This window comes from Numida meleagris, chromosome 6, assembly GCF_002078875.1.
Source record: "Numida meleagris isolate 19003 breed g44 Domestic line chromosome 6, NumMel1.0, whole genome shotgun sequence".
Classification (NCBI taxonomy): Eukaryota; Metazoa; Chordata; class Aves; order Galliformes; family Numididae; genus Numida; species Numida meleagris.
In genome coordinates, this window is record NC_034414.1 from 19,036,260 (window position 1) to 19,060,993 (window position 24,734).

At 37.7% G+C, this 24,734-nt stretch overlaps 2 protein-coding genes across 2 annotated transcripts in view; one reads left to right on the forward strand and one right to left on the reverse strand.

The window, feature by feature from the left end:
* PDHX (pyruvate dehydrogenase complex component X) overlaps positions 1–24,734 on the forward strand; it is an 81,702-nt gene that overhangs the window by 15,176 nt on the left and 41,792 nt on the right. The window lies entirely within an intron of this gene.
* On the reverse strand, positions 12,967–24,729 carry APIP (APAF1 interacting protein). The gene is made up of 8 exons (XM_021402104.1): positions 24,534–24,729; positions 23,721–23,821; positions 20,966–21,014; positions 19,679–19,796; positions 18,318–18,453; positions 15,648–15,815; positions 14,977–15,093; positions 12,967–13,677 (listed from the first exon to the last, which is right to left on the reverse strand). The coding sequence occupies exons 1-7, from the start codon at positions 24,588–24,590 to the stop codon at positions 14,994–14,996; spliced, it is 729 nt and encodes a 242-aa protein (XP_021257779.1). The 5' UTR covers positions 24,591–24,729; the 3' UTR covers positions 12,967–13,677; positions 14,977–14,993.

The following is a 24,734-nucleotide window of genomic DNA, read 5'->3' on the forward strand; positions in this document are numbered from 1 at the left end:
TATCCTGTGGAAAAGGGGAACTACATTTTTCGAAGCTGCTAATCAACCACTTTAATTAATGCTGAACTTACTAGCCCTCAAGGCAACTTTCTTTATTAGCAGTGCTTCTGTTCAAGGAGTTTGGATTTACAGGCACCTGCTCTGTTCTTGCCCTCGTCAGCTCTGGAGGGCATAGGACATTTGACAATACCACGAGAGAAATGCAAGCAATTACAGATAGAAGAAACTTGTTCTTCCAGCATGGAAAAATGGATAGAATAGTGTTGTCCTGCCACAGGGCACTCGTTGTTTTATGACACAGCCACTGTTTTTTCTATTATCAGCCATATTTAGAAAGTAAATGTTTTTCTAACCTCTGCTGTTTTTCTGCCCTTATTGTAAGTCCTCTTATTGTAAGTCCTTTGTCCCATATTTCTTTATAACATTTCTTTTCTATGGATATATTTGTGTCCTTTTGATATCTTTGAGTCTTTGTCATATTTGTCTTTTCAATAAGTTTGCTTCTTCCTTTTTCATTCCCTTTCTTTCCTTCATAATCTCCTGCATAGTTCCCCCTTTTTCTCTAGTATTATATTTATTTATTAACTACATTTTAGCAGTCTCAGTTGAGCATGAGGTCTTATTACGTTAGTCACAATCTACAAAGCACAGCAGAAAGGAATTTTATCCTCATTTCACAGATAAGGAAAACATGGCTCTGGCTAGTCAGTGTCTTGACCTAATGCATGTAAGCAAGCTAGATGCTTCCAGGCTTGAGACAATTTCTCAGAAGTCCCACTCATATAAGGCTATCATTCATCTTTCTTCTCTTTCTTTTTTTTTCTTTACCATCTCCTTTTCCCTCTGCGTGCCTTCTCCTTTCTATTTTCTCTTGTACTTTTCCAGAGAGTTTATTCTCTGTAGGTACTAACCCTTGGCTACTTTGCAGAGCGGGTACCTTTCCACCCAAATCAGTGGCAATGATCTTGAGTTACAGGACATTTCATCAACTTCAGAATATCTGTATTGTGCAACTCAAGTTGAACAGTACATGCATCCTGAAATAACACTTGGCATACAAGTTAATTGCATAGTCCTGTCGAAAAATAAAAGAAAATTGTTTGGTGGCAGCTACACAGGGACTCTATCAGCAGTGGTAGTAACTTGCTTGTTTAACTTGAGATAACACTTTCAGTGCTTACTGTTTTCCAGTAATCATGTAATTGACTGGTGTGCAAACAAAATGACTTTGGAAAAGTGCTTGCACAAAAAATCCCAAGCTAACACAGCAAGAAAAGGTTACTCCTACTACCTCCATAAGCATTACTGACAGCAGTTATCATTTTCTTCAAAAATAACTGGGGGAAAAAAAACAGAAAAAGTGCCTTCATTGAATTCCACCCACATTCTGCTGCAGGGCAATGGGGAAAGATGCACAACTGGGGGAGGAGGAGGAAGAAAAGAAGTACTTGATTGACATGTATAAATGAAGATCAAATAACCTTTGTTTTTGTTCTCCTTCGCTGTGGTAAATGATTTGGGTGAGGGAAAGTTATTTGAATTACATGGTAAAACACATGCTTAGCTCTATCTAATTCACAGAGCAAAAGGACCCCTGTCCTGTCACTTTGAGTTATTACTACCTCTAACTCTCCAAACTTAAACTTCAAATTCTGAGAGCAAGATAGAATCATCTTGTGTTGATTTGAGTAGATGTTAAATAATGCATCTAACAATTAGAGTCAAGTTTTTAACATGGGAATGAGTATTTGGTAGATTAAAAAATTACAACATTCTTAAAGTTAAAGCAAGGATCATTTTTGGTCTTGTACTGTTTTCAAAGCAGTTTTGAATCAATAAAAGACTCTTTTGCCACAGGATTTTAGCATCCATTCACAAACATGGACAGAAAGAATTAGATCCTGGCCTGAGCCTCTAACATTGTATAGAAGATAGATGTGGCACCTTATCTTCATAAAGATCAATATCAAAGTAAAGTTAGGAATGGATAAGGTGTTGTTTATTCATGGCCTCAATTGAATTCTCCTACTCTAAGATAGAATCTTGTCAATGCTGCATCATTTCTTTAGTCTAGAAGGCTCCACTTCTTACAGTGACACTTTTACATGGGTACAACTAACTTCCCAACTCCCTTGCTCCAATATTACTCACTATCCTATTAGCTTCTTTTTCCCTTTTCAAGTCAGAGTACTGCACAGTTTAAAGCAGTAATGCTACCATATTCATGAAGTCACAACATGTCTGTGTTGCTGTATTTTCTCCAAATTACATTTTGTCAACTGTGTGCATATCAGCATTTGAACTGCTCCTGTTATAGTTTTTCCTGGGTGAATACCAGGAACTGTGTCTGGAAGTCTAGGATGCAGTGTCTTGAGAGCTAACGCAATGCTGAGATCTTGCAGAAACATTATCTACTAGAAGTTCACTGCAGCTGTTGTTCTGTCTGTATTTCATTGAGGCGCTTCGTTATTAATGGAAATTCTAAGGGAGTTGTTATCCCATATTAAAGCATAACAAGAGATTTCAATCTATTATTGAGTCATAATAGCTAGTGGCATGGTGCTTTTTTCAATAGTAAGAGGTTGGAGAGCAACCTTTGGACATGTTCCTGCAGCAACACCCACTCTTCTAGGGAAAAGGATTATCAATGCAAATTACAGGGGTGTGTTTATTAAAGGTTACTAATTCGAAAAATGAAAAATTGGCCAAGGTGAATGATTGGTAAAGGCGTCTGTCATCCATGTCAGGACCAAAAGAAGATTAAAAGAATCACAGAAAGCAAAAGAGATTTTTCTGTTAAAAGGGAGGCCTGGAAGCTATAATTACTCACTTCCTTATATTTGTTCTAAAATACCTATCCAAACCACTGAGGCTCTTTTCAAGCATCTTAGATAGCTCTAACAGAAATACTTAATTCATAGGTAACTTGTTCTTTGTCTCCCTTGTCATCTACAGTTCTCCTAGAATTGCATACAGTCACCAAATACTTCAGGCAACCAAACACCTACCTCCAAAATATTCCCGTACAGAGTCTTGGAGCATCTTTGCAAGGTGTGAGCACATCTGAATCAGACTCTGAATAAAATATTTCTCACAAGTGGCACTGAAAAGTAGATTTTATATTCCACTTTAACATAAATAACACTAATTCAAAATCTACTCTGCCTCACTTTGCATTCCTCCAGCAGAAGAAAGAATTAGACTAGAATTCAAGATTCTCTCCATTAAAGTAATCTATTGGTTCCCTGAGAGTTATTTCTTTATGAGCCAGTGAATCATTTCTGAGTGTCTTCAGAAAGATGGACTGAGTATAGTCCCTACAAATTCAGAATAATTCAAATTCCAGCTCTCTTCATGACGGTGGGAGAAACTTGGTTGAGTCTCTTCATTCCAGAAAGGTACAACCAGGTTTTCATCATACTAAGTGAGACCACTGACTGCCTCAGTACCACCTGAAAGAGCTGAGACTACTCAGAAATAAACTAATGATCTCTGGCTACGTTTCTCAAAAACTTAAACATCTATCTACCTTCAGGAATGGATTCTAGGCTGAGATTTCTCAACTAGGAGGCTCTTCTCTGCTGTGTTTAGTCACTTAAAACTCAGATATGGCTTAAGATTAAAGACAATATTGTTTGCTATTGGTTGTTTATTCTACTTCACATGCACAGCTTGTATTTTAAAAAAACTTCAATATTTTTATACCTTTGAATAAAAAGTATTTACAAAGAAGTCCATTACAAGCATGAAAAACTACTCTAGTTAGTTAGTTTGTTTTTAAATGGGACATAAGCGCTCTAAAGATGTAGTAGGAAGCAAGGCCTCCATAGAGCTCTAAGTTGATCAGAGATGAGTCAAAGACCTGATACCTCTCTGAGCAAGAACTGACTTTGCCCAATAGAGGGAAATCCCATTCTTATTCTCTAAGAACTCAAGTATAGAAGTCACAGTTTCAGGAGGAAGTGTGCTTTTTGCACTGCTGTGTGTTCATTTAAAACAGAAATGATGAAAAGGGATGTTTTAGGTAGTCCCAAGACACTGCTGCATATGGAAACTAATTCACAAGGACATCTAAAGACTCTGAGAACCGCTCTGAAAACTACCATCTCTAGCCCAGCCCCTACCAGAGATCTTGCAAGAGTTTTATAAGAAAGGTGTCAGCTACTTGCATCATTTTCCATCCCTGAGAAATCCTTTCCAACACGACCTTAGCCTTATGGCATCTTAGTCTTTGTACCCAACATAAAGAACATAGGAGAGAGTGGGATTTTCCTCTGCAGAGATTAATAGTATTAAAAAAGCACAATTTCAGTGCACAGCTAAAAAGTTGAAAATACAACTCATGAAATTATTCTGACTTTAAACTCTCCTGGCTAACAGCACTTCAAGGACTCCTACTGTACTTAAGCTGCCTTTCTTTCATTTATTTCCTTGAAAATGTATTCCTTGTATTTGCAGAATCTGAGCTCTGTCATTTCCATTGGATGTAATTCTGGGAGCATGGAAAATGTTTCAAAAAATGAACAAAAAACTCCCAAGAAATCTTTATGTGACTTTCCTAAGGAAGAAATTGAATCTGTCTCAGTCAACTGTAATTCAAAGAAGTAGCTTAAGGTTTTTAACTGAACGTGCAAAGGAATAATGTTATGATTTTTTTTTTAAAGGAGAGCATAATTGCAAGCGCAACAAAGCTCATATTTGTGGGATAGACCATTAAGTTCTTGATCTCTCTGCTGGTTTGAAAGCATGTTAAATTTGCATCTGCTTCTTATATCTCATTGTGTGATAAACTTAATCCTGTAGTGGGAAATCTGCTTTTGACCTTGCTGACATCTGCAATGCAAGGCTAAGCCTGGTCACTTTTCTATTTAACTCCACCAACTTCATGACACTTTTCCTGAGAAATTTATGGCCAATATTCTCTAACATGAGCTTTGTCCCATTTTTTCATGCAAAAGGTTAATTTTATTACAGTCTGAAGTGTATTACTGTGAATCCCTGGATTTTAAACACCCCATTCCCCACTGTTTTTAGCTTTCTCCTTCTTTTTCATCTTCCATTTTTCAGGAATCTTATTGTCGTTCTTTGTATTCTAGGTGAAATCCTTTAACTGTACATGAAGATTATGTATTCCTCCTTTCATTCTAACACAGTTCTTGTGTAAAACAACTGCCCGTGATGTTGGGATCAGTTCTGAATATGGCATGAGTTAAAAATCAGAGAAGTGTAAGGACCAGTGAGGTAGATGGGAACATGGTAGAGCTGTCCAGAGCTCTGCAGGATTTCTAGAACTGAAGCTGAGAATGGCCTATCACTAATGACAGAGTAAGCAAGCAAGGTAGTTTGGACACTTTTGTTTTTCCCCCAGAGACTGAGTGTTCTGATAAATTTCTTCATATAGATTTCTGCACAGATTTCTGCACACATCAAAACATGATTAGGGAAAACTCAAGACTTGCGTAATGCTGTTACATGACATAATGCCACAGTTTTGGTCTCTGTGTTGAAGCCTGGGAACCTTTATCAAGTTTGAGTTAAACGTAGACTATATAGTATGAAGAGACTTTAAACCTAAATGTAGCTGGGATGACACTCTCCCATTCTTTGTCCCCTCGTGGGAACAGGTTGCAATGCTTTGTCATTTCATTTTATTTGGTAACTGATTTTGTGCAGTGTGGGTTTTCAGGATTCACAAAGTTATCTGCTATTGCTTAGTTGAATGACCATTGTTCTGTTCTAATTAGGCTTAGTTTATTATCTTCATTATGTGATAGGTGTTTTTTTATCACTTCCAAAATCTGGGAGGAACACGTGTTGTGTTAACTACTTAAGATGTCCAGATTTTCTTTCAAATATAGCAGTCCTACCTATTAAGCATAAGAAATTTCAAATATTAATGTGTGAACTTTTTTGATTAATACTATTGGACTGCCTTCAGGCTACTGAGGTTTTGCTATTTTAATCATTGCTGAAGCACAGTAAAGCACAGTGCTCTCTCCTACTACGGGGAAAGGGTTTTATTAGTGCTGCACTTGCAATAGACAGTGGAGATCCTCCTGTTCATGTAATGGTGCTCTTCTGCTAATGTTGCTCCTATTGCTACTAAATGCTTTCTTATTTACGCGTCTGAGGCCTTAATTATACTCTCCTATTGTCTTTACTACAATTAACTAAAACATTTGTTATCATAATGCTTGTCTTTCCCTTGCTTTGTTTGAAAGATTCCCCTCTTACACTGTGGCTCGAGGCTTGAAGCACTGAGCAACACTGAAATGCCATGGAGCTGCTCCCCCTGTCGCTTTTCACAAACAGCAGCTGCCCTCTTCTTCCTCCTCCTGCACATTTCTTAGTATCCCCTTCTGTTTTAGCCCTGGCAGACAAGCACAGCAATAGCCTTTCTTGTCTCTTATTTTTTTTTATTTTCCTGTGTTATTTGTTTGTTTGTTTGTTTGTTTGTTTGTTTTTTACTGGCAAATGAACTTTAGGATTCATATAACTTCCCCACCCAACTTGGGTAAAAAATAAATAAATAAATAAAAATACAGTCTTTCAGGCCTCTCTACAGTAACATAGAGCCTCTAAACAAGATTACACAGGGGAATTATCAAGTAAAAAGTACATCTACATCTTTACTTTTGTAATGAGATTCTTTAAATAGAAAAATAAAGCATACAACTGGATGTAAATGGAACATCCAGCCCTGGAGAAGTATTAATCTGTTCAGAAACATTTAAGTGCCTTGATTTTTAATTGCGAATGTACTTGTTCTTTAGGGCGTTTTGTTGAACTCCTACGTGGACACTCCTTTATTTATATACAAGCTGAAAAAAAAATGCCTGCATTATGAAATCTCATTGTTTTTGGCTATGTTTTTCATAGGTGTAGTTCTGGACCTTTATTTTTGTTATGCGTTTGATATTTCAGAAGATATCATAACCTGAAGGCGAGGGCATTAAATGAAATGATGACCCGAGAAGATGTGGTAGCTTGATTTTGAACGTGTGACACAGGTCATAAAAAGAGTAATTTTTTATTGTATGAATTAAGTTGCAGGGACTGTTAAGTTAAACTTAAAATAACCCTTTTAAAAGTTGTTGAGGATAATGAATTAGCCAGGAGGAGTGAGAGCCTGCCGCTGCCAACTAAAGTGCTTGGGGACTTGAGATAGAAGCGGACGATAAGAAGCAGCTTTCATGCATTCAAATAAATTACATGTTGGGCTTGGCTTAATCCTGGCATCAGAATGATCTCTGGGGTTTTCCCTACATTATCTTAGTCTATGATTATGCAAATATCCTTTTAATGTAGCGACTCCTTAACAGGAAATTAGTCTCGTACTTGCTCATATGCTCTTGCAACCAAGAGACATTTGCTTGCAAAATCCTACTGTGTCTGAGGTACAAAAGGCACGTTAACCCTTTCAGTACCAACATCCTGCAAACATGCAAACAACAGAACATGCTCGGGCAGGGGGTTGGAACTAGACGATATTTAAGGTCCCTCCAATCTACGCCATTCTGTGTCAGAGATGCAGCAGATGAACCAGGGAAGAGCTGAGCTGTTCTCTGCCTGGCACTAAAATATTCCTGGGTTTGAAAATTCAACTAGAATGCAAATGGTATTAAGCTTACATTCCATTTCAAAGAGGGTACAGAAAGATAAGTGAGGGAGAAAAATCTGTCAGAAAAGCAGGATTAAAACTGAAGGCATGCACATGTGACAAAGCATAAAGACAAAAGAAATGCAATCACTACTTTCAGTACGCAGCAAGCAGCTGAACCCAAGGTAGTTTGCCATCGTTGTTTGTGCATATACGTGTACTTGAATGTATTGCAGCAATGTTGTTTTCAGGAAACGTACCAAAATGGGGACTGTGAGGATAACCCGCTTTCTCTGGAGAATAGGAATTTAAGGGTGGCAGTGAGATCTGGAAAGGCAAATAGCTGGTGTCCTTCAGGAGGGGAGGAATTAGTCACAACGTATCTGAGTAAGCAGCAAAGATCAGTTCTGGCCTTCTTGTTTTTGAAAATCCACACGAGATTAAGTTATTTGAGGCAACCTTTTTCTTAAAATGTTTCCAGTGATAGGGCTTCTTCCTTTTCATGAAAAAAATACTTGTTAGGCATCTGCTGTCTATGCAGAACACACAAGTTTTATCCCCTGATCTGAAGCACAGACAGTAGAGTCCTGGGAGTTCCAGGGGAGCCTGATGAAATTTCGCACCTAGCTCTGCAGTGGGATTTAGGGTAGTATCTGATTCATTCACGCTCTTTTGAAACTCTCATCAAAGTGAACTGTTCAAGGCATGACCTTAAGGTAACACTTGAATCAGGCACAGAATCTAGACTTCCAGCTCTTTGCTTTAAATATAAGACCTCTTCTTTCTTCTATATCCAGTGTATTCTGTTTGTAATTATCAGAAATTACCATTAGAGAAATTGGAGCTAATCTGAGGCTCATTTAGGAGCGAGAATTTATGCCCAGCTATTTGAATAAATTCTTGTTGAGCTAGTTTCTGGAGATTAAACTCTGTAATTTTATCTGTCAAGATGGGAGAAACTTGCTAGTACAGTAGCACGGTATCTTAGAGTAAAACAAAACACAACAACACATATACGTAAGTGTAGAGTGAGTGGGTGTTTGCAAATGCTGTTCAGGCAATATAATTTCTGTGATTTTCCATTAAATATCATCTAGTCAAACATGTTTGGTCCATTCTTAGTCTTGCAGACTACCCGTCACTAGTTTTTTCTGGCTGAGCTCTAGTAAAACCCAGCAGACAAGAGAAAGTCTGAAGACATAGAAAAATGCAAGCACAAACTCAATTCAAATTCTGAGTAGAATAAAATCCTAAGAAACTGCCTGCTGTCATGGTTTCACTGAAAGTTTCGCCTCCAAAATAATTTTTCAGTGATGTGCCCAGTGTGCTGAGCCACTGGCATTCAAATTTAGCAGAAACAGGTCCCCATGGTGATGACATCAGCTGAAAATTTTTGAAAATTCTGATTTTTGTATCAGAAATAGTGTTGCCGGTAGGAGTAGGGAAGTCATTCTCCCTCTGTGCTCAGCCCTAGTGAGGCCGCACCTCGAGTACTGTGTCCAGTTTTGGGCCCCTCACTGCAAAAAAGACATTGAGGCCCTGGAGCGTGTTCAGAGGAGGGTGACGAAGCTGGTGAGGGGTCTGGAGCACAGGCCTTGTGAGGAGCGGCTGAGGGAGCTGGGATTGTTCAGTCTGGAGAAGAGGAGGCTCAGGGGAGACCTCATCGCTCTCTATAACTACCTGAAGGGAGGTTGTAGTGAGCTGGGGGTCGGCCTCTTCTCTCTTGTAACTAGTGACAGGACGAGGGGGAATGGCTTCAAGTTGCGCCAGGGGAGATTTAGGCTGGACATTAGGAAATAGTACTTTTCTGAAAGAGTGATCAGGCGCTGGAATGGGCTGCCCAGGGAGGTGGTTGAGTCACCGTCCCTGGAGGTGTTCAAGAAACGTTTAGCTATAACGTTGGGAGACATAGTTTAGTGGGGTTGTTGGTGGTAGGTGGATGGTTGGACTAGGTGATCTTGTAAGTCTTTTCCAACCTAGCTCATTCTATGATTCTATGATTCTAAAAACAGGTGATGTTATTTCACCTTATGTTTAAAGTAAGAAAGAAAACAAAACCACTTCCCTTTATAACAAAAGAGAGTTCCAAATCCATATCAGCTTCAAAAAGGAAGCATTCTTCTAACTTCTTTAGTTACATATGAATCTGTCAACTACATGACCAGTAAATCCCTTCAGTACCAATACTGTAACTTACAGCAGCTCAGAGGATTTTAGTGTTTGTTCTTTTTTCTTTTCTTTTTTCCTTTTTTTGTAGAATTTTGAAGCTAACAAGTGTTGATATCAAAATATATATTGATTGTTCCTGTATCAGAGAACAGAAAAATATATAAAGTGCTCCAAGTTTATTTGCCACTTTCTTGTCTTCTTCATTGGTGGTAGGTAGACGGTTGGGCTGGATAATCTTAGAGGTCATTTCCAACCTTAATCGTTCCATGATTCTTTAAAGACTGCAAAAAAAAAAAATGTTATATATGTATTTGACAAATAACAACAAGGAATTTAGAGGAAGGATATCAATCTAGTTGTATTGTTCTACTAATCAGTAGGATTTTCAGTTGTTAATTTTTAAATGATGATTTCAGAGTTACAGGAAATAGAATGGTGTTGTTGAGGCATTATGGCATTATGGCAGTAAGCAGTTATGCCAATATAAGTTATAGCTTTATCACTTGATATTACTATGTGCTGCATTCCACAACTTTATTTCCTTCTTGGAAAGCAAGGAGGATGTTAGCTAGGAAATTAGTGGGAAATACTGGAACTTAATTACTGTTTTTGATGATCCACTTGAAGTGGGAATTATGACATTTTACGTAATCCTATCTGGTGATACTAAAGCCAGATAATCAGCTTCGATGATGATCAAGTTTTTGTTGCAAACATACGCTTATCTAACTAGCTATTAATATACAGTTCACATCAGAAAATGATCTAGACTTCAAAATGATGTGAACTGAAAGCTATAAATTACTTTGGAAATGTTAGTATTTTTGTTTTGCATAATTGGAAGAGAACCGTAAGAGTTTTCTGAACACTTTGGGGAAGAGTAATCATTTCACAGGCTTGTGAAGCCACCAACGTTGTCAGTTACGAATTTCTTTGTTGGAGAGTTCATACACAGAAGTGGGAAGAATGTATCTAGCTCATTTCTGTATCACTGAATGAATGGGATTTTGAGAATCTCAAAATCATCTATGAAAGAACATAACTATTACAGAAAATTTGTTTTTTTTTTGGACAAATTTACAGAGGTTATATTATTACAAATTGTATTTGGATGAGGAAGTGAATATTTCTAATTAACATATGACCCCAGAGGAACATATTTGGCAAAAAAAAAAAGCTCTCCTTGACTGTTCCATTGTTGTTTGTCATTATTAAACATGCTGAACAGAACAAAAGCAATCTTTATCCTTACAAAACATTAGTATTTTGGAATGATATTGTTACGCCATATTATGACACCTTCAAGAATACTGCAGGAATTCACTTTTTGCAGAAACCTCAGTTAAAAGAAGGAATCAAAAGTCACAATCAACAGACGGCAAATAAACTTCACCAGGTGGATTGTCACATCAATAGGTAATTAAAAAAAAAACACCCAGATTTTTCCCCCACTTTCTTGCTGCAATCCAATTACAAACACAGAATGTGTAGTTAGTCCCTGCAAGCAAAGTATTTACCACTGACAAATGTGTCTAATAAAGAAAAAAATGTATCAATAAAATTAATCAACAACCTTCAGTAACTCAGTGACAACCACCGTTTCAGAATTACAGTCATCCTCCCCCAGGGATTTAAAGGTCGCACACTGCAGATACACCTCCAGTTCCACTAGGGAAGTGCAAATGTACATAACTGCTGAAAGATACTTTTCATAACAAAACCTGCTGGTCTGTCAGCGTAACTCTACTGCTTGTTACGAATTTTAAGAGTTGGGAGAACAAGCATTGGGAAAGTGAGTTCAGAAGATAAACTAAATGGCATAGAATATGAAACAGTCAATGCTATTCTGGTTCCTAACATGTGAGGACACCCAGAAAAAAATGAAACCTGGGTAATTCTTTGATGTAAGAATATAGTGGCAAAGATTAGTCTCACAGTCCAATCATCAGGCAAGGAGTAGGAGGAAGGCTATCTAAACGATACAAAAATTCCTATTGGAAGTTCTTCAGTTGGTAACTGACTTAGCAGGCAAAATTGAGAGCCAGGGATCTGGCCAAATTTGAGCACAAAGATTTGGGATTTCCTGTCGAGAAAACCTGAAGCCTCCCAGCAAGGTGAGGATATGTTCTTCTGGTAGATAAGTAGTTGGCGAGCTTCCTGTGGCAAATTGTTCCCTACAATATCTCATTCCAGTCAAGTGGTAACTCTTCATCACTTGAGGTCTTGATCCCTTCTTTGATAGTTGCTCCTTGTCTGGTAGCAGCAGATGCTGAACAAGCTCTCTTGTGCCTGGCACAGAAAGACAGGCTGCAGTTGCCACGAAGACGTGGAAACACGAGACGTGGTTGATGACAAACTGGCAGCATAGCAGCAACAACTGTTGACTACACCAGTGCACAGGTAACCACATCTTACTGCTTAGAATCAGCTGTTGCCCAACCTGGATTGGCTCTCATCAGCAGGCACTTGTCTTATAACTTGATGCCTTACTGAAAATGAGTTTTACTGGAGCCTAGCATAAGACTGATAGATGGGCACACAAATATCCACCAATAAAAACTATGATGTTTTTTGCACAAATTTAGCATAACACTATTACCAGCAAATAAGAGAGATCGTCAATGTATGTTGCCTTAAAATCAGTGGTCTGATGTACACAAATAAAGTCGATGCTCTGTACTGGGTAAAAAATCCAAGCAGCTTCTTCCTGCCTTCTTGGTTTAGCCAAATTACTTTCCACGAGTAGCTGAGTAAGTCTGAATGAATAGTCATCCCCATCAAATAGAAAGTCTTCTCCGTCTCTGATTTTAGCTATGTCCTCTTTTGCCCCAGCTCTGGTACTCTGAACCCACCTCTGAGTTAACTTTTTAACAGTGGCTGATTAGGAAACAATATAATTATTTTCTTTTTACCCCCTGCAGTAGTTTCTCTTAGGTTAATAAGTTAATTCACCTCACAGAAGCTCAAACAGGTGCCAAAGATGATGCAAGGGAAATGGTGGGAAGGCATGGCCCCTAGCAGAAAACAGAAGGGAAAACAAGACCTCTCCTTTCTGGCAATGTCAGTTGTCAATTGGTGTTCTTCCTCGGGACAAGAGTCTCAGTACTCAGTCAGAAAGTTGGTCAGTCATGGCTTAGATGGACGCCACTGGGGCTATTCCAGGAGGTTTTGAAATAAGACACTAAGATACATAAGTATATGAAACTAAATTTTAATGAGCTGTTTGAGTAAACCGACATTAGACTGGCTAATAGCAGTTAATAAAAACCTGTTTTAAACAATTGCATTGAAAGTGAATGAATTTAAAGAGGTAAAAAATAGACAAGAGCCGGAGGAAACTCTCAGTAACAACTTCCAAATGCGTGCTACAAAATTATATGAGTTTCCTACACGCAATAACAATTAAAATATCATTTAAAAATGCATATGCTACAGGCTTAATTTCACAGAAATTAACGTAGCATAAATTAATCAACAGTTTAAACAATCCTTTTAAACATAACTTTTAATTAAGGGGAGGTCCTCATATCCTTCCAAAGAATGAGGACTGCTTCATCTTTCAGAAACTGAGATCTAGAACAAGCTAAATGATGCAGCAGTAAAGCAGGATCAGCAAATGCAAATTTGTTAAAAAACTGATTTTTAAATCGTGCAAACAGTATGTCATGTTAGTTCTCTGTAGCTTTTTGAATGCGAATTTTCATTCCTCCTCCTGTAGCTTTTGCCAGTACTCATAAACAGCAATGATTGTTCAGGATCTCTTTGTTTTAACTCTTTTTCTTCTTTGATGTGTCTGGTCAAAATTGGCTGCCAACATCTGTTAATTCAGCTGAGTATAAGAGCACCCCCTTCTGGCTTCAACAGTGCGAGGTGGAAACTGGAACTCACATAATCACATACGAAGATATCTGTGTAGGGAAAACAAGATAAAAACGAAGATTTACATGGTTTAATGGGCATGGTGGTGATAGGTCAAAGGTTGGACTAGATGATCTTAGTGCTCTTTTCCAACCTTAATGATTCTATACTCTAAAATTAGGTATTTAGACATAAGAGATAGGCAAAGGAAGATTAATTCCACCTATGCAATTTCAGGAGCTGAAGAGCAATTTTAGAACTTTTCTCAGAGGCCATGGGGTAGCTCTATGCAGGTGTGGTAGGCAGATGTCCCTGCATGCAGTGGCAGCACTCCAAATACCTGTTCACGCAAGGACTCATTTGACAGCATGCGTCCTGTCCCACTGCTTCCTCCTCTAGCGTGGGCATAACAGCTAGTGCTCTGAGTACATGGCTGTTTTATGCTCACACTGCCTAAGCACCCATTTTTCATCTCTTCTGATGCAAACACAGTGGGTGGAGAGAATTATCTGATGGGCCAACTCTGTGCAACAGGTTAGCCCTTTCTGTTTTATTAGACCACTACTTTGGTCTAGGAGCTCCTTTATAATCTGAGGCAGTACCTTTAAACTTGCTTAGATTTAGAGGAAGAGGGATGCCAAACTCTGAAATATTGTGCTACCACTGTGTTTTGCCCTACTGTGCTGTAGAAAGCTTATGTGTAAATTGCCTCAGAGCACCTTCCCCTTCAATTACGTAAAGTACTGCCTGACTGTATTATGTACATTCTTTTACTTAAAAATACTGGTTATGAAAACCTTGAAAACATTGATCATTGCTGCATTAGAAAACAGAAATTCATAGTTAGCATCACTCTATAATGTAAGTATGTAAAATAATTAATTCAACTTATCCCAATTGCAACAAGTCATTTCTGCTCAAGTGCAGAAAATGACACCAAATAAGTAGCACCACTGAGGAAAGACCGAAAAAAACCTTGATACTGCAAGCTGAAGAACAGAAGTGCTTGTTCAGACATCTCTGTATAAATTAGTGTATTACGATGAAGTCCTTTTCTTTCACTGTTTTCATTCTGGTAATGCTTGATATAGCTTGGTTTTAAAAAGGAATTCAAACTGAGCTGTACCTAAGTGTAAAAATAGGCACAGGACATACTTAATATATATCCTTTCAGTGCACTGGATGATAAGGAAGCATGATTTCAGGCTTAGATACAACTGCAGTGGTAACAGAGCAAGGAGAGTACTGAAGTTTCTGTTCTGTTGCCTGAGAGGGAAAGCAGACTGAACAGATGGTGTCATCTGTAGTCCTTCCCTGCAAACAGATAATGTCTACAGATAAACTCACACCTGAATATTGCTGTCATTCACAAGATCCCATTTTCTCCTGCTGGATGTTTTGAAGGATCTAGCCCGTGCTGCTTCATCTGTACTGCAATATCAAATAGGTAGTCGTAACACTCACACCTAGAATTAAATGGAAAAATAGGTGAAGTGTAAAGTTAGGTTCAATACATTCAAGTCCTACTGTTTTTTATGTTAACAGTTATCTTCCTTGAGCTGCACATAATCAATGTGACAGTCTGTCTGGAAAGCTGTTATCATTTATTTCCATCGCTGCTGTACAGAATGTCAGCAAAGACACCCTAGTGCCCAGCATTTTGGCTACATGATCCTGATGTGTTGCACTTCCAGCAGCAAGTGAAGATTGCCATTTCCAATGCCCCCACACCCATCCCCCCCAAAAAAAGGGACTAGAGAAGACTGTATGAACTGTCTTGAGCTTCATACTTGTCCATGTAAAAGGAAAATGCTGGGAACTCTATCAGTCAGAATAGATTGGAAAGAAAAATTGAACAGTGAAATCATGGATGAACCCAGTGAACCTGTAAATTCAATGAGGGCAGAGGTTTATGAATATTCTGAATCACTGACAATAGTCAGAGATACACAAAACAGCAGAGTCAATAAAATTTTGAGGTATAATGGCAAAATATACCATATTCTTTAATTGTACTCACATTGTTTTGGCTTTTTCCCATGTTTCTCCCCATACATAAACTCCATGACGTCTGACCAGAACAGCACAAGAATCTGGGTATTCTTCCATTGCTCTTGCCATTCTTTCCTTGAGATCCTTCTCTTCTGGTGTATTCTCAATAATGGGAACGACCAGTGTATCATCATATCTAAGAGAAAAGTAGGTTTAAATATATCTTAAAAATGAAGTATTTGGAAGAGTGATGTATCTTATACCTCAGCTCTTCCATTAGAAAGAGCTTCTCCTTTGCATAAAGGTGTTAATAGATTCTCAGCACTAGAGATTTTTAAGTTCTTCTCTTGAGTCACACTGCAGTAAATGAACTCAGGAAGCTCTCTCACTTTCATGATCTGCTGGCAATATCTGAACCACACTTGAGACACAAAAAGAAAATAACGCTTTAATGTATTAGATATAGTTGTTTGTTCATGATTCATCACTTTGTAGTTGGGTCCCTTTGCAACTTTTTCAGACTTTCTTCATCCTGTATTGGCATCGCCTACAAGCTTGATCTCAGATTAAATTATTTAAAAGAATCATATCACAAAGAAGGAAACAAAACTGTTTGCTGGAGAGCAGAAAAAATTGAATTTAGGTAGTCCAAAAAGCCCCTGGAAATAAGATTGTCCTGCTACGGAATATAAATAGAAAGTAAGTGTCAACACATGAAAAAAAAATTCTTCTCTGATAGAGTGGTTGGTGGGCTACATGTGATCTTAAGAGAGCCTGAGAACCCCAGTTCCAAAGACAAGATGATGCATGTTACTCAGTGGAACTTGCCTAAGAGTTTCTTGTGAAGGAGATTGGGATATTTGGCATTGCTTGAACCTTAATTAACACTGGCAGAAACTTGTTTAAATAGTTTTTAATAAGTCCCCAGTTCACGTTCGGATTTATCATTGAGATCTCATAGATATTTCAAGAGTGGATGCTAGCAGAACTTACAGAAAACACAGGGGAAGCAATGGTAAAATTAATATAGCCTGTACTTCATATTAAATATTTACAAAATTAAGAGGTCTTGTGTCTTACAGTTTTTAATGCTGATCCTTTTCCCAAAAAAGTCTATAAAATAGTGAGGGAAGAAAATTAAGTGTCTGTAGGTTTACTTTGACTCTCATATATTCTAATCATTAAAATTAGATAAGGAGTGTGTGCTACTAGTTAGGAAGTTTCAACTAAGGGATTTGTTTCCTAGTTTCCACTTTGTACTTGGACGTTTGGAAGAAGGTATAAACATCAAAAATTGATGGCTAATCATAACCCTTTTTGTAAAAATTATTAGCTATTAAACCCACAGAAGACTCTGAATGAGTTAAAGAGTAGAGAAAAAAAAATATTTTACTGAAACATAAGGAGCCTGCATTGAGACAAAAGTTCATATAAAATACTTTGAGACAATCTGAGACATTGAAAGCTATTTACTACAGATTTAATTCTACAGAAGCCAAAGGTAAAATTATTCTGGCATTCAGGGATCATATTTAGGCCAGTAAATACTTCTGATTGTCCTATCTGTAACATTTTCCCAGATAGCTTCTAGAACTTCTTTCGAATTCAGTGTGCAGTCTGGTGTGAGGCAAGGCAATGGAACTGATCTTGGATGGGTGAATATGTACTTAGCAAACACGTAATCTGGAGCTTTGATATTTTTTTTTCCTGATATGGCAGCAGGATGACATAGGACAATTTGTAGATATGGAATGCGATAAATACAATGTTTCCTGAGTAACATACAGGAATTTTGGAAATTCACAATGAAAATTCAAAAAAGGAAGTTGTTTTAGTGTTAGACAGTTCAGTATAAGGGATGTTTTTTACTAGAAAGATCTGCCACATGAAAAATGCAAATGCTAATGCTAACAAGAAGGTAAAGCTGGCAAGTCAACCAAAACTCCAAATAAAATATGTCCAGGCATAAAGTCACATGCCAAACATATTGTTTGCTCCCTTGCCAAAGGACAATTGTTATTTACAAAAATTTACATCAAAAAGTGGAAATAATTAAGCATTTCAATTTTTCATCTAATTGTCACATATTATATAAAAGTTGTTTGCTGGTCTCAATTCAATGCTCCGTGGGTGGAGTCCTCAAAACAAGCCATCACACATAATTTGGAATAACTCAGCACTTACCTCAGAGCTCATCCTTGGAAAGTTATAATGTTATCTTTAATGAGCTGTTTATTCTGATTTTTCTTTCAAAATCTGTCAAGTAAAATCTGAAATCCTCTACTCTCTTAACTTGCCCTAAACTAGCACAGGCTACGTGAAGTCCACCCAAACACAGTTCGTACTTTATCAATTGAGCCTAATGTTGGCTGGCTACAGTTTCAGTTTAACATTGCATAGATGTATTAACAACTCCGTTTTTCAGATATTTGTCAAGACATGGCTCTTTATTTAGTTTGTTTCTATAGCTCAATGGACCACAGTAACTTTGACTTTGCAAGATTTTATCTCAGATCTCTCCCATAGGCTTGAGACCTTCTTAGGGGAAGCCAATGACTGATTTATTCCAGAGGTCTTGTTACGACTTATTTGTAATACTTTATATTATACACTTGAACACACATAACTCAAATTACTTATCATCTCTTTTGCTGAAAACAAGCGATCAAACAGCACATCTCTGCTCTTAAAAATGTACCGGTAATAGCCTCCTGAAGAACACTTCTGGATTCCTTTTATCATCTCCTGATGGGTAATAGTGAACTCACTCCCTGGGTAAAGAAGGGTAGCCATCACGGCAGCCTTGGAATGAGTATGTATCACTGCACCTGCTCCTAAGAAGAGAAAAAGAAGAAAAATACATGTTTCTTACAATTTTTAAAAGGCATTTATTAAGAAAAATTTGTTAATGTACTTGATTGATTTTCTTTGGCTAGGCATCTTAGCAAATGGTGATTTACTGTATTAGAAAAGAAATGCACAGCAGCCTAAAGAAAGGTAGGAAACAATTGCTCATCTGTAAAGGATAATTATAGATTGTTTTAGGACACCAGTGTCAAGTTTTACTTAGTGACAAATTCCAGGAGAAAAACTATTTGCATAAAAGCAAGGAGAAACACCCCTTGTATAGTTTTTTATGTGCTGCAAAAACTAAAACACTCCAATAATTTTATCAGAAATTTGTGATTCTAAAGGATTTCCAAACTTATTCACAAAAGTTAAATACTTCAACTTTATAAAAGCAGTATTCCTCAATTATCCATTGATTCTCTGAAAAAATACTTATCTTATTGTACCATGATGGAAAGACAGAAAATAATTGTAATTAACTTTACTAATGTGGCTGCAGTGTTGCCAAAAATATGAATTTTCCTCAGGAAAATAAGAAAAGACTAACATGCAGGAAAGACTAGGTGAATCTCCTTAAATCCTTTCTAAAGTAACAGATGTAAATCTTCCACAATAGAAAAAGATCTCTATTACTGTCCATCTGCAGACATTCCAGTAAGTCCAGGTGTGGCAGAGAAACGTACAGAACATCATTTGCAGCTCAAGTACCCCCAACAGTTTTTCCCAAAGTGAGACTGCAAGCCACGTTGCTACCTAAACATATCAAGGAATTGCAAGAAATGAGCCTCCTTTAACATCTCTGACACCAGAAAAGGAAATGGATGCCCAACTGGAAACTGGCACTGTGATTATAAGCTAAAGAAAACTTTCATCTTTCTTTCACTTGATAATTTAGAACCCTTGACAATAGCCAAGGCTTGTCAGTGACCTCACATTCCCTCCAACAAACTATTAATAGACTGCTAAAAATCAGTGCTGAAAAGATGATCTCAGGTGTATCTATGTAAGAAGCTGTAAAAGAGGCTTATGGCTGTTACTATGGATTACATTCCATTGTCTGTGTGCCTGTACAAATAAGTTTATTTTATAGGTTCATGTCTTTTTCACTTTGACTATCATGTATAAAGAATCTGGTACTGAATTTTTATTTTGTTGACAGTGCATATACAGCGTTTCAGTCAACAGTGAACAAAAAGATTTGCTACATACCTCTCATAGTGTAGGCATTCATAAAGAGAGGTGTGCACTGGCTTTTCTTTAGTTTCTTGTGTGGTGGGGGACCACTGATGTCCTGCTCATTCATGTCACAAACGAACATGTCTTCTGGCTGTATGAGAGAAATTATTTTGACCTGTGATGTCCTGAACAGTTTTATTTTCCTTCTAAGGAGATATACACATACCCATACACAATATATTTAATACAGAATGCAATTTTAACTTTGTAAAAATGCTGTAACATGCTATGTTTATTCTATCCACTAACACTAATTATCATTTCTGTCTAAAGTAAATGAATATTTGGTACTGTCTTTCAGTACTGCTGTCAAGGAGATGCTTGTAAAACTAAAATTTTCTAAGAAAGGAGATGGCTTATATCTAAATAACAGACCATCAAAAGCACACACACACAAAAAAAGTAGCTTTATAGAAATGTTACTTTTGTATTAAACAAAATAAATAAATAAAATAAATAGCAGAGAATTGTCTGTGGTAGAAATAAAACCGTCTCATTAAAATAATTAACAGAAAAAACAGTTGTAAGACATCTCCTTACTCGCTATGCTCAATCCACTGCCTCTGCCAGCAAAGAACAAAACATCACAGCCTTGCCATATGCCTTTTCCTGTCTTTATTTGCTTATGTTCCTAGTGAGCACTACGCAAAACTTCAAGTTTCTATCAGCAAAGAGATTCCTTTCACTTTTCATCATATTTCCCCTCAGAGCTGTAAAACAATAAATCCCTTCCGCATATTATTCTGTGTCAGGGGATTTCCTGTTGTCATAAAATAGTTATCATTTACCATTTTCCCCTCCACTTATATTCTAGGTTTATCTTTTTTTTTTTTTTGCCATTCCAGGAAAGGCATAAAACAGCCAATGTCACCTTTTCTTGGAGCAAGCTCATCTATTCACTGAGAAGATCAAGAGAAAGATTTCCAATCACTCAAATGACAAGAAACAGGAAAGCGGTGTTAATGCTTAATATGTGTGTACTACAGTAACTTGAAACTGTACTCAGATAGCTATAAAGCCATTTAAGCTTCAAAAAGAAAAAAGCTGATCTAGAGTAACTTTCAGTCTTTTTCGCTTTAACCCACACTGGCCACAGGCTTGCTTTGGTAGCTGAGTACTTAAGCAAGAGGAGAAATCCAGTTATTTCAGGAATGCAGTCCATAGTATTGTAAGTCTACATAAGGAAAAATAAAACACTAAACATAAGTAATTTCACCCATCTAAAGATGAGCTCTGAGGTAGAAATATAGTTAAACATACCTGTATTCTTTCCTTCTGGACTCCTGAAGGAGCAATATAAATTTCATTCCTAAGAAAATTTGAAGATAGGGAAAACTATTTTTAAAAAAGTCTATTTAATAGCATGAGCATTAGAACTCTAGTCGCCATTCACTGAAAAAGAAATAGCAAATCCAGACCACGATAATAAATTCATTGCTCTTCCATACATATAGTCACAGATGAATGGGGTTGTTCTTTGTTGGTTTTTTTTTTGTTTTTATTTTTAAAATGCAGCTGGATCACATAAGAGCTTATCAAATCTCTAGCTTACATGGATAGCAAGCAGTGCTTTCAACTTGACAAGAGATTCAAAATGCATGCAGAAAATGCAACTTGGTTTCTCTGTAAAGGAAAACACATAACCTTCCCCTGTAATAATCCCAAACTCAGGCCCCAGAATTCTGAAAAAAAAAAAAAGCGAACAAAATAAATTGCAAGCTGATACTGCTCTGTAGCAAAACTGCTACTTAAAAGTCCACAGACTACCTACAAACAGTATCAAGTGTCTCTTGTATTATACAATGTAAATACTTTCATTTTTGTTGTAACTGCCTAATTTACATATAGTTTTAGAATGCATTTGTGTGTTTATTTGCATTGATTAAAAAAATCACTTACTCAAAGCAATTAAGTGACAAATTCAAGTAGAAGTGTATCTTTTCTTCCAATGTTTACATGAACAAAATCCATAAAAATATTGATTTAAATAATTTTAAGGTGGCATCTGAAATATTTTCAATAACAGCAAAGAAAATCAGATTGCTGTCTCATACTCATCACTCTCTGGTTTCAACAGCAATGCTTTAAATTCAGGAGCACAGAGACATCTAGTGAATAATTAGTCAAGTTACAGATGTATCTCCTAAGAAGTGAGAGATGTTTAAATTTTTTTCTCTCTCGTCTAGAAATGAATCATCCAGACTGTGAAATATAGGACAGCTGACAAAGAATTCTAGATCCAATTTTAATAATGCTATCCCATGTCCTGGCATCTTTACTCTCAGTAGTTCCTATAAACGGTGCAGTCAGTAACACTGATCAGGATGCAAGGTAAAACTAATCGCTAGAATCTCAATTGAATTTCAATTGTTCTTTACCTATCTCCTGTGGAACAATTCTAGGCTAGTCCACTCTTTGCCTTATGGCTATTCATTCTGAAACATGCCTACTGCTAATGTAGGTATAAAAACGAGTACAATTATTCAGGTTGCTACTCCTACCATGTAAGATGCATTGGAAGCTACTCAAATATGTACTTCAGTGTAGTCTGAGCTACAAAGTGATAGAATTGTTGAAGAAAACTGTACTACTGCATCAGTGTATTCTCCATTGAAGCCATTTGTCTTGTCAAAATGAACACGAATTATACAGAAACAACAGAAAAAGCAGCCTATATTCAGCTGCTGGTAAGAAATTAATGTTAGAAAGATCTTTCTATAGATGAAAAACTTTAAAATCAAGTGTATGGGAACTGCTGAGTCACGGCATGAACCACTGATTGAGCACCTGGAGGAAAGACCCAGTCAGCCCTGGAAGCACAGGTGAAGGCAATTCACCTGTGTCACTCTCAGGCCTCATTTAAGGGCTGACTGCCCCTCAGGAAGGATTTCTTTCTGGAGACTCCTCCTTGGTGGAAGCTTTTCCCTGTGAAGCCAGAATCTTCTGATACAGGTGAGTGATCTACTTCTCTTCCTTTGTAGCACCTTGCTATCAAGCCCATCCTTCCACCTCTTCTGTAACGCCTTTTACATTGTGTTGGTCCTTCCGATTGCTACCCCAAGAATTAATACTCTTGTCACTCCTTTGATTATTTATTGCTGTTGCTTTATTTACAAAATTAGGTAGGGAAGTGAAATGACTTGTACAAAGCCATTAGAAAATCACAAATATTAGTGTTTAGAACCTTTATTTCAGATAAAAATATATATTTGAAGAGTAATAGCTGTGTTGGGTTTTTTTTCTGACATATGCTGCATGTAAGTGTACATCAGAAAAATGAGATATCAGTAACTTTTAAGTTACAGTATCACAGTGCTCCATGATGGGGCAGTGGCAGACACTGAAAGGTATTTTGCAGTGATGGTTTCTCTTTTTTTTCAGCAGCCACTAGCAGGGGTTGTTTCCATTAGATGCTTTGAAAGCATGAATAGGAGGTAATAAACAGTTAAAAAGCAAAGCGATGCTTCTTAAATATACACCAAAAATTGTTTTTCTCTTGCCTGCGCTGCATTAATTATGTCAACAATAACTCCTTAGAAATTCTCTCGGTAGAACAGTAGCTTCTTTACTGAAGGAAATGCCTTGTCTGTGACATGTCCAGGGTGGGATTAATCTCACTTTACTACTGAAAGCTTTGTGTAATCTAATCTAGATTCCATAGTTAATGGAATGAAAAAGGGAAAATGAATTGTTCCTTAAAAGCAGTTAGTTTACCTCGGAGGCAGAAGATAGAGAGAAAATTTCAGAGTACCTTTTTTCTTTCTCCATTGAAAGAATCTTAATGATCAATTCAGGCTAGACATCTTTCCTGCTTTGGTTTAAGTCTGTGGTAGCGTTCATTTCCCCTTCTACCTTCTTCACTAGCTCTTGACTTTGAAGCATTTGCCATGGAACAGAACTGCCCTCACTGATTACTAAATACAGGCACCCTTTCTCTGTAAATGTCATGGAATGATTTAGGTTGTAAAGAACCTTTAAAGATCATATAGTTTCTTGCTCTTCCATCTTTACTTACCCATGTTTCAAGCTGATTCCTCCACCAGTACCTGTTACCCAGCCTAAACCATAAAACAGTCTACAAAGTTCTGGGATAAGGTTTCTTGGATGTAACTTATCCTAAAAATAAATTAAAAAAGATAAAAGCCATCAGAAAACTAAGAATTTAAATTCTGAAACTCCATTTAAATGGGTAATACTCATACTTCAGTATGAAAGTCTAACTTATGACTTCAATTACAGAAGGACTGTCCTTTTTGCTTTCACTTCCTTTACGTTAGTACATTTTTAATTTATCTTTAGTAGTACTAATTATAGTAATATACAGGTTATCTGTGAAACAAACCCATTTGTAAGGGAATAGCACAGGAATAATAAAGATGTAAAACTGGAATAAAATGTGGTTGGTTTAGGACACTATACATTAAATAAGCAATATTTGGAATACATATATATGTTCTTTTCACGAATTGCTTAGAAATTATATATTGTCCTGAGAAACAAGCATAGCGTGCACAGACGAAATTAAACGGCCGGTATTCCAGGCTGACTCAAGCCTTAAGCAGAGGGGGACGCGGGCTTTGTAACAGCCACAAGACGACTTCTCGGTCCTTACATTGACGGCGAACGGAGGCTTCGTTCCGCGCAGCCCCTCTGAGGAGGGGGCCTCTCGCGTTTTGCTGCAGCGAGGGCAACAGAAGCTGCGTGATGGCAGCAACACGTTTTCCTAAGGCCTAGCCTAACGCTCGGCTCGTTCTGCGCAGAGCCCTGCGACCGCAGCCGAGCTGCCAGAGCCGTACGGCGCGCGCTGAAGCAGCCGCCCTCTCGTTACCTGCACCGCGTCGCTGCCGTTAGCGAGCTCGAGGCCGGGACCGCTGGCGGCGGTCATGGCGCCGGTGCGTGCGCTGGGTCCTGCCACGGGGAGTCGTGCCGCAGGGCTGCCTGCCCGGCGCTCCCCGCCCAGCACGGGCCGTAGCTCCAAACGCCGGCGGTTGCGCGGCGGACAGCGGGGCGGGGACGTGCCGGCTTTTCT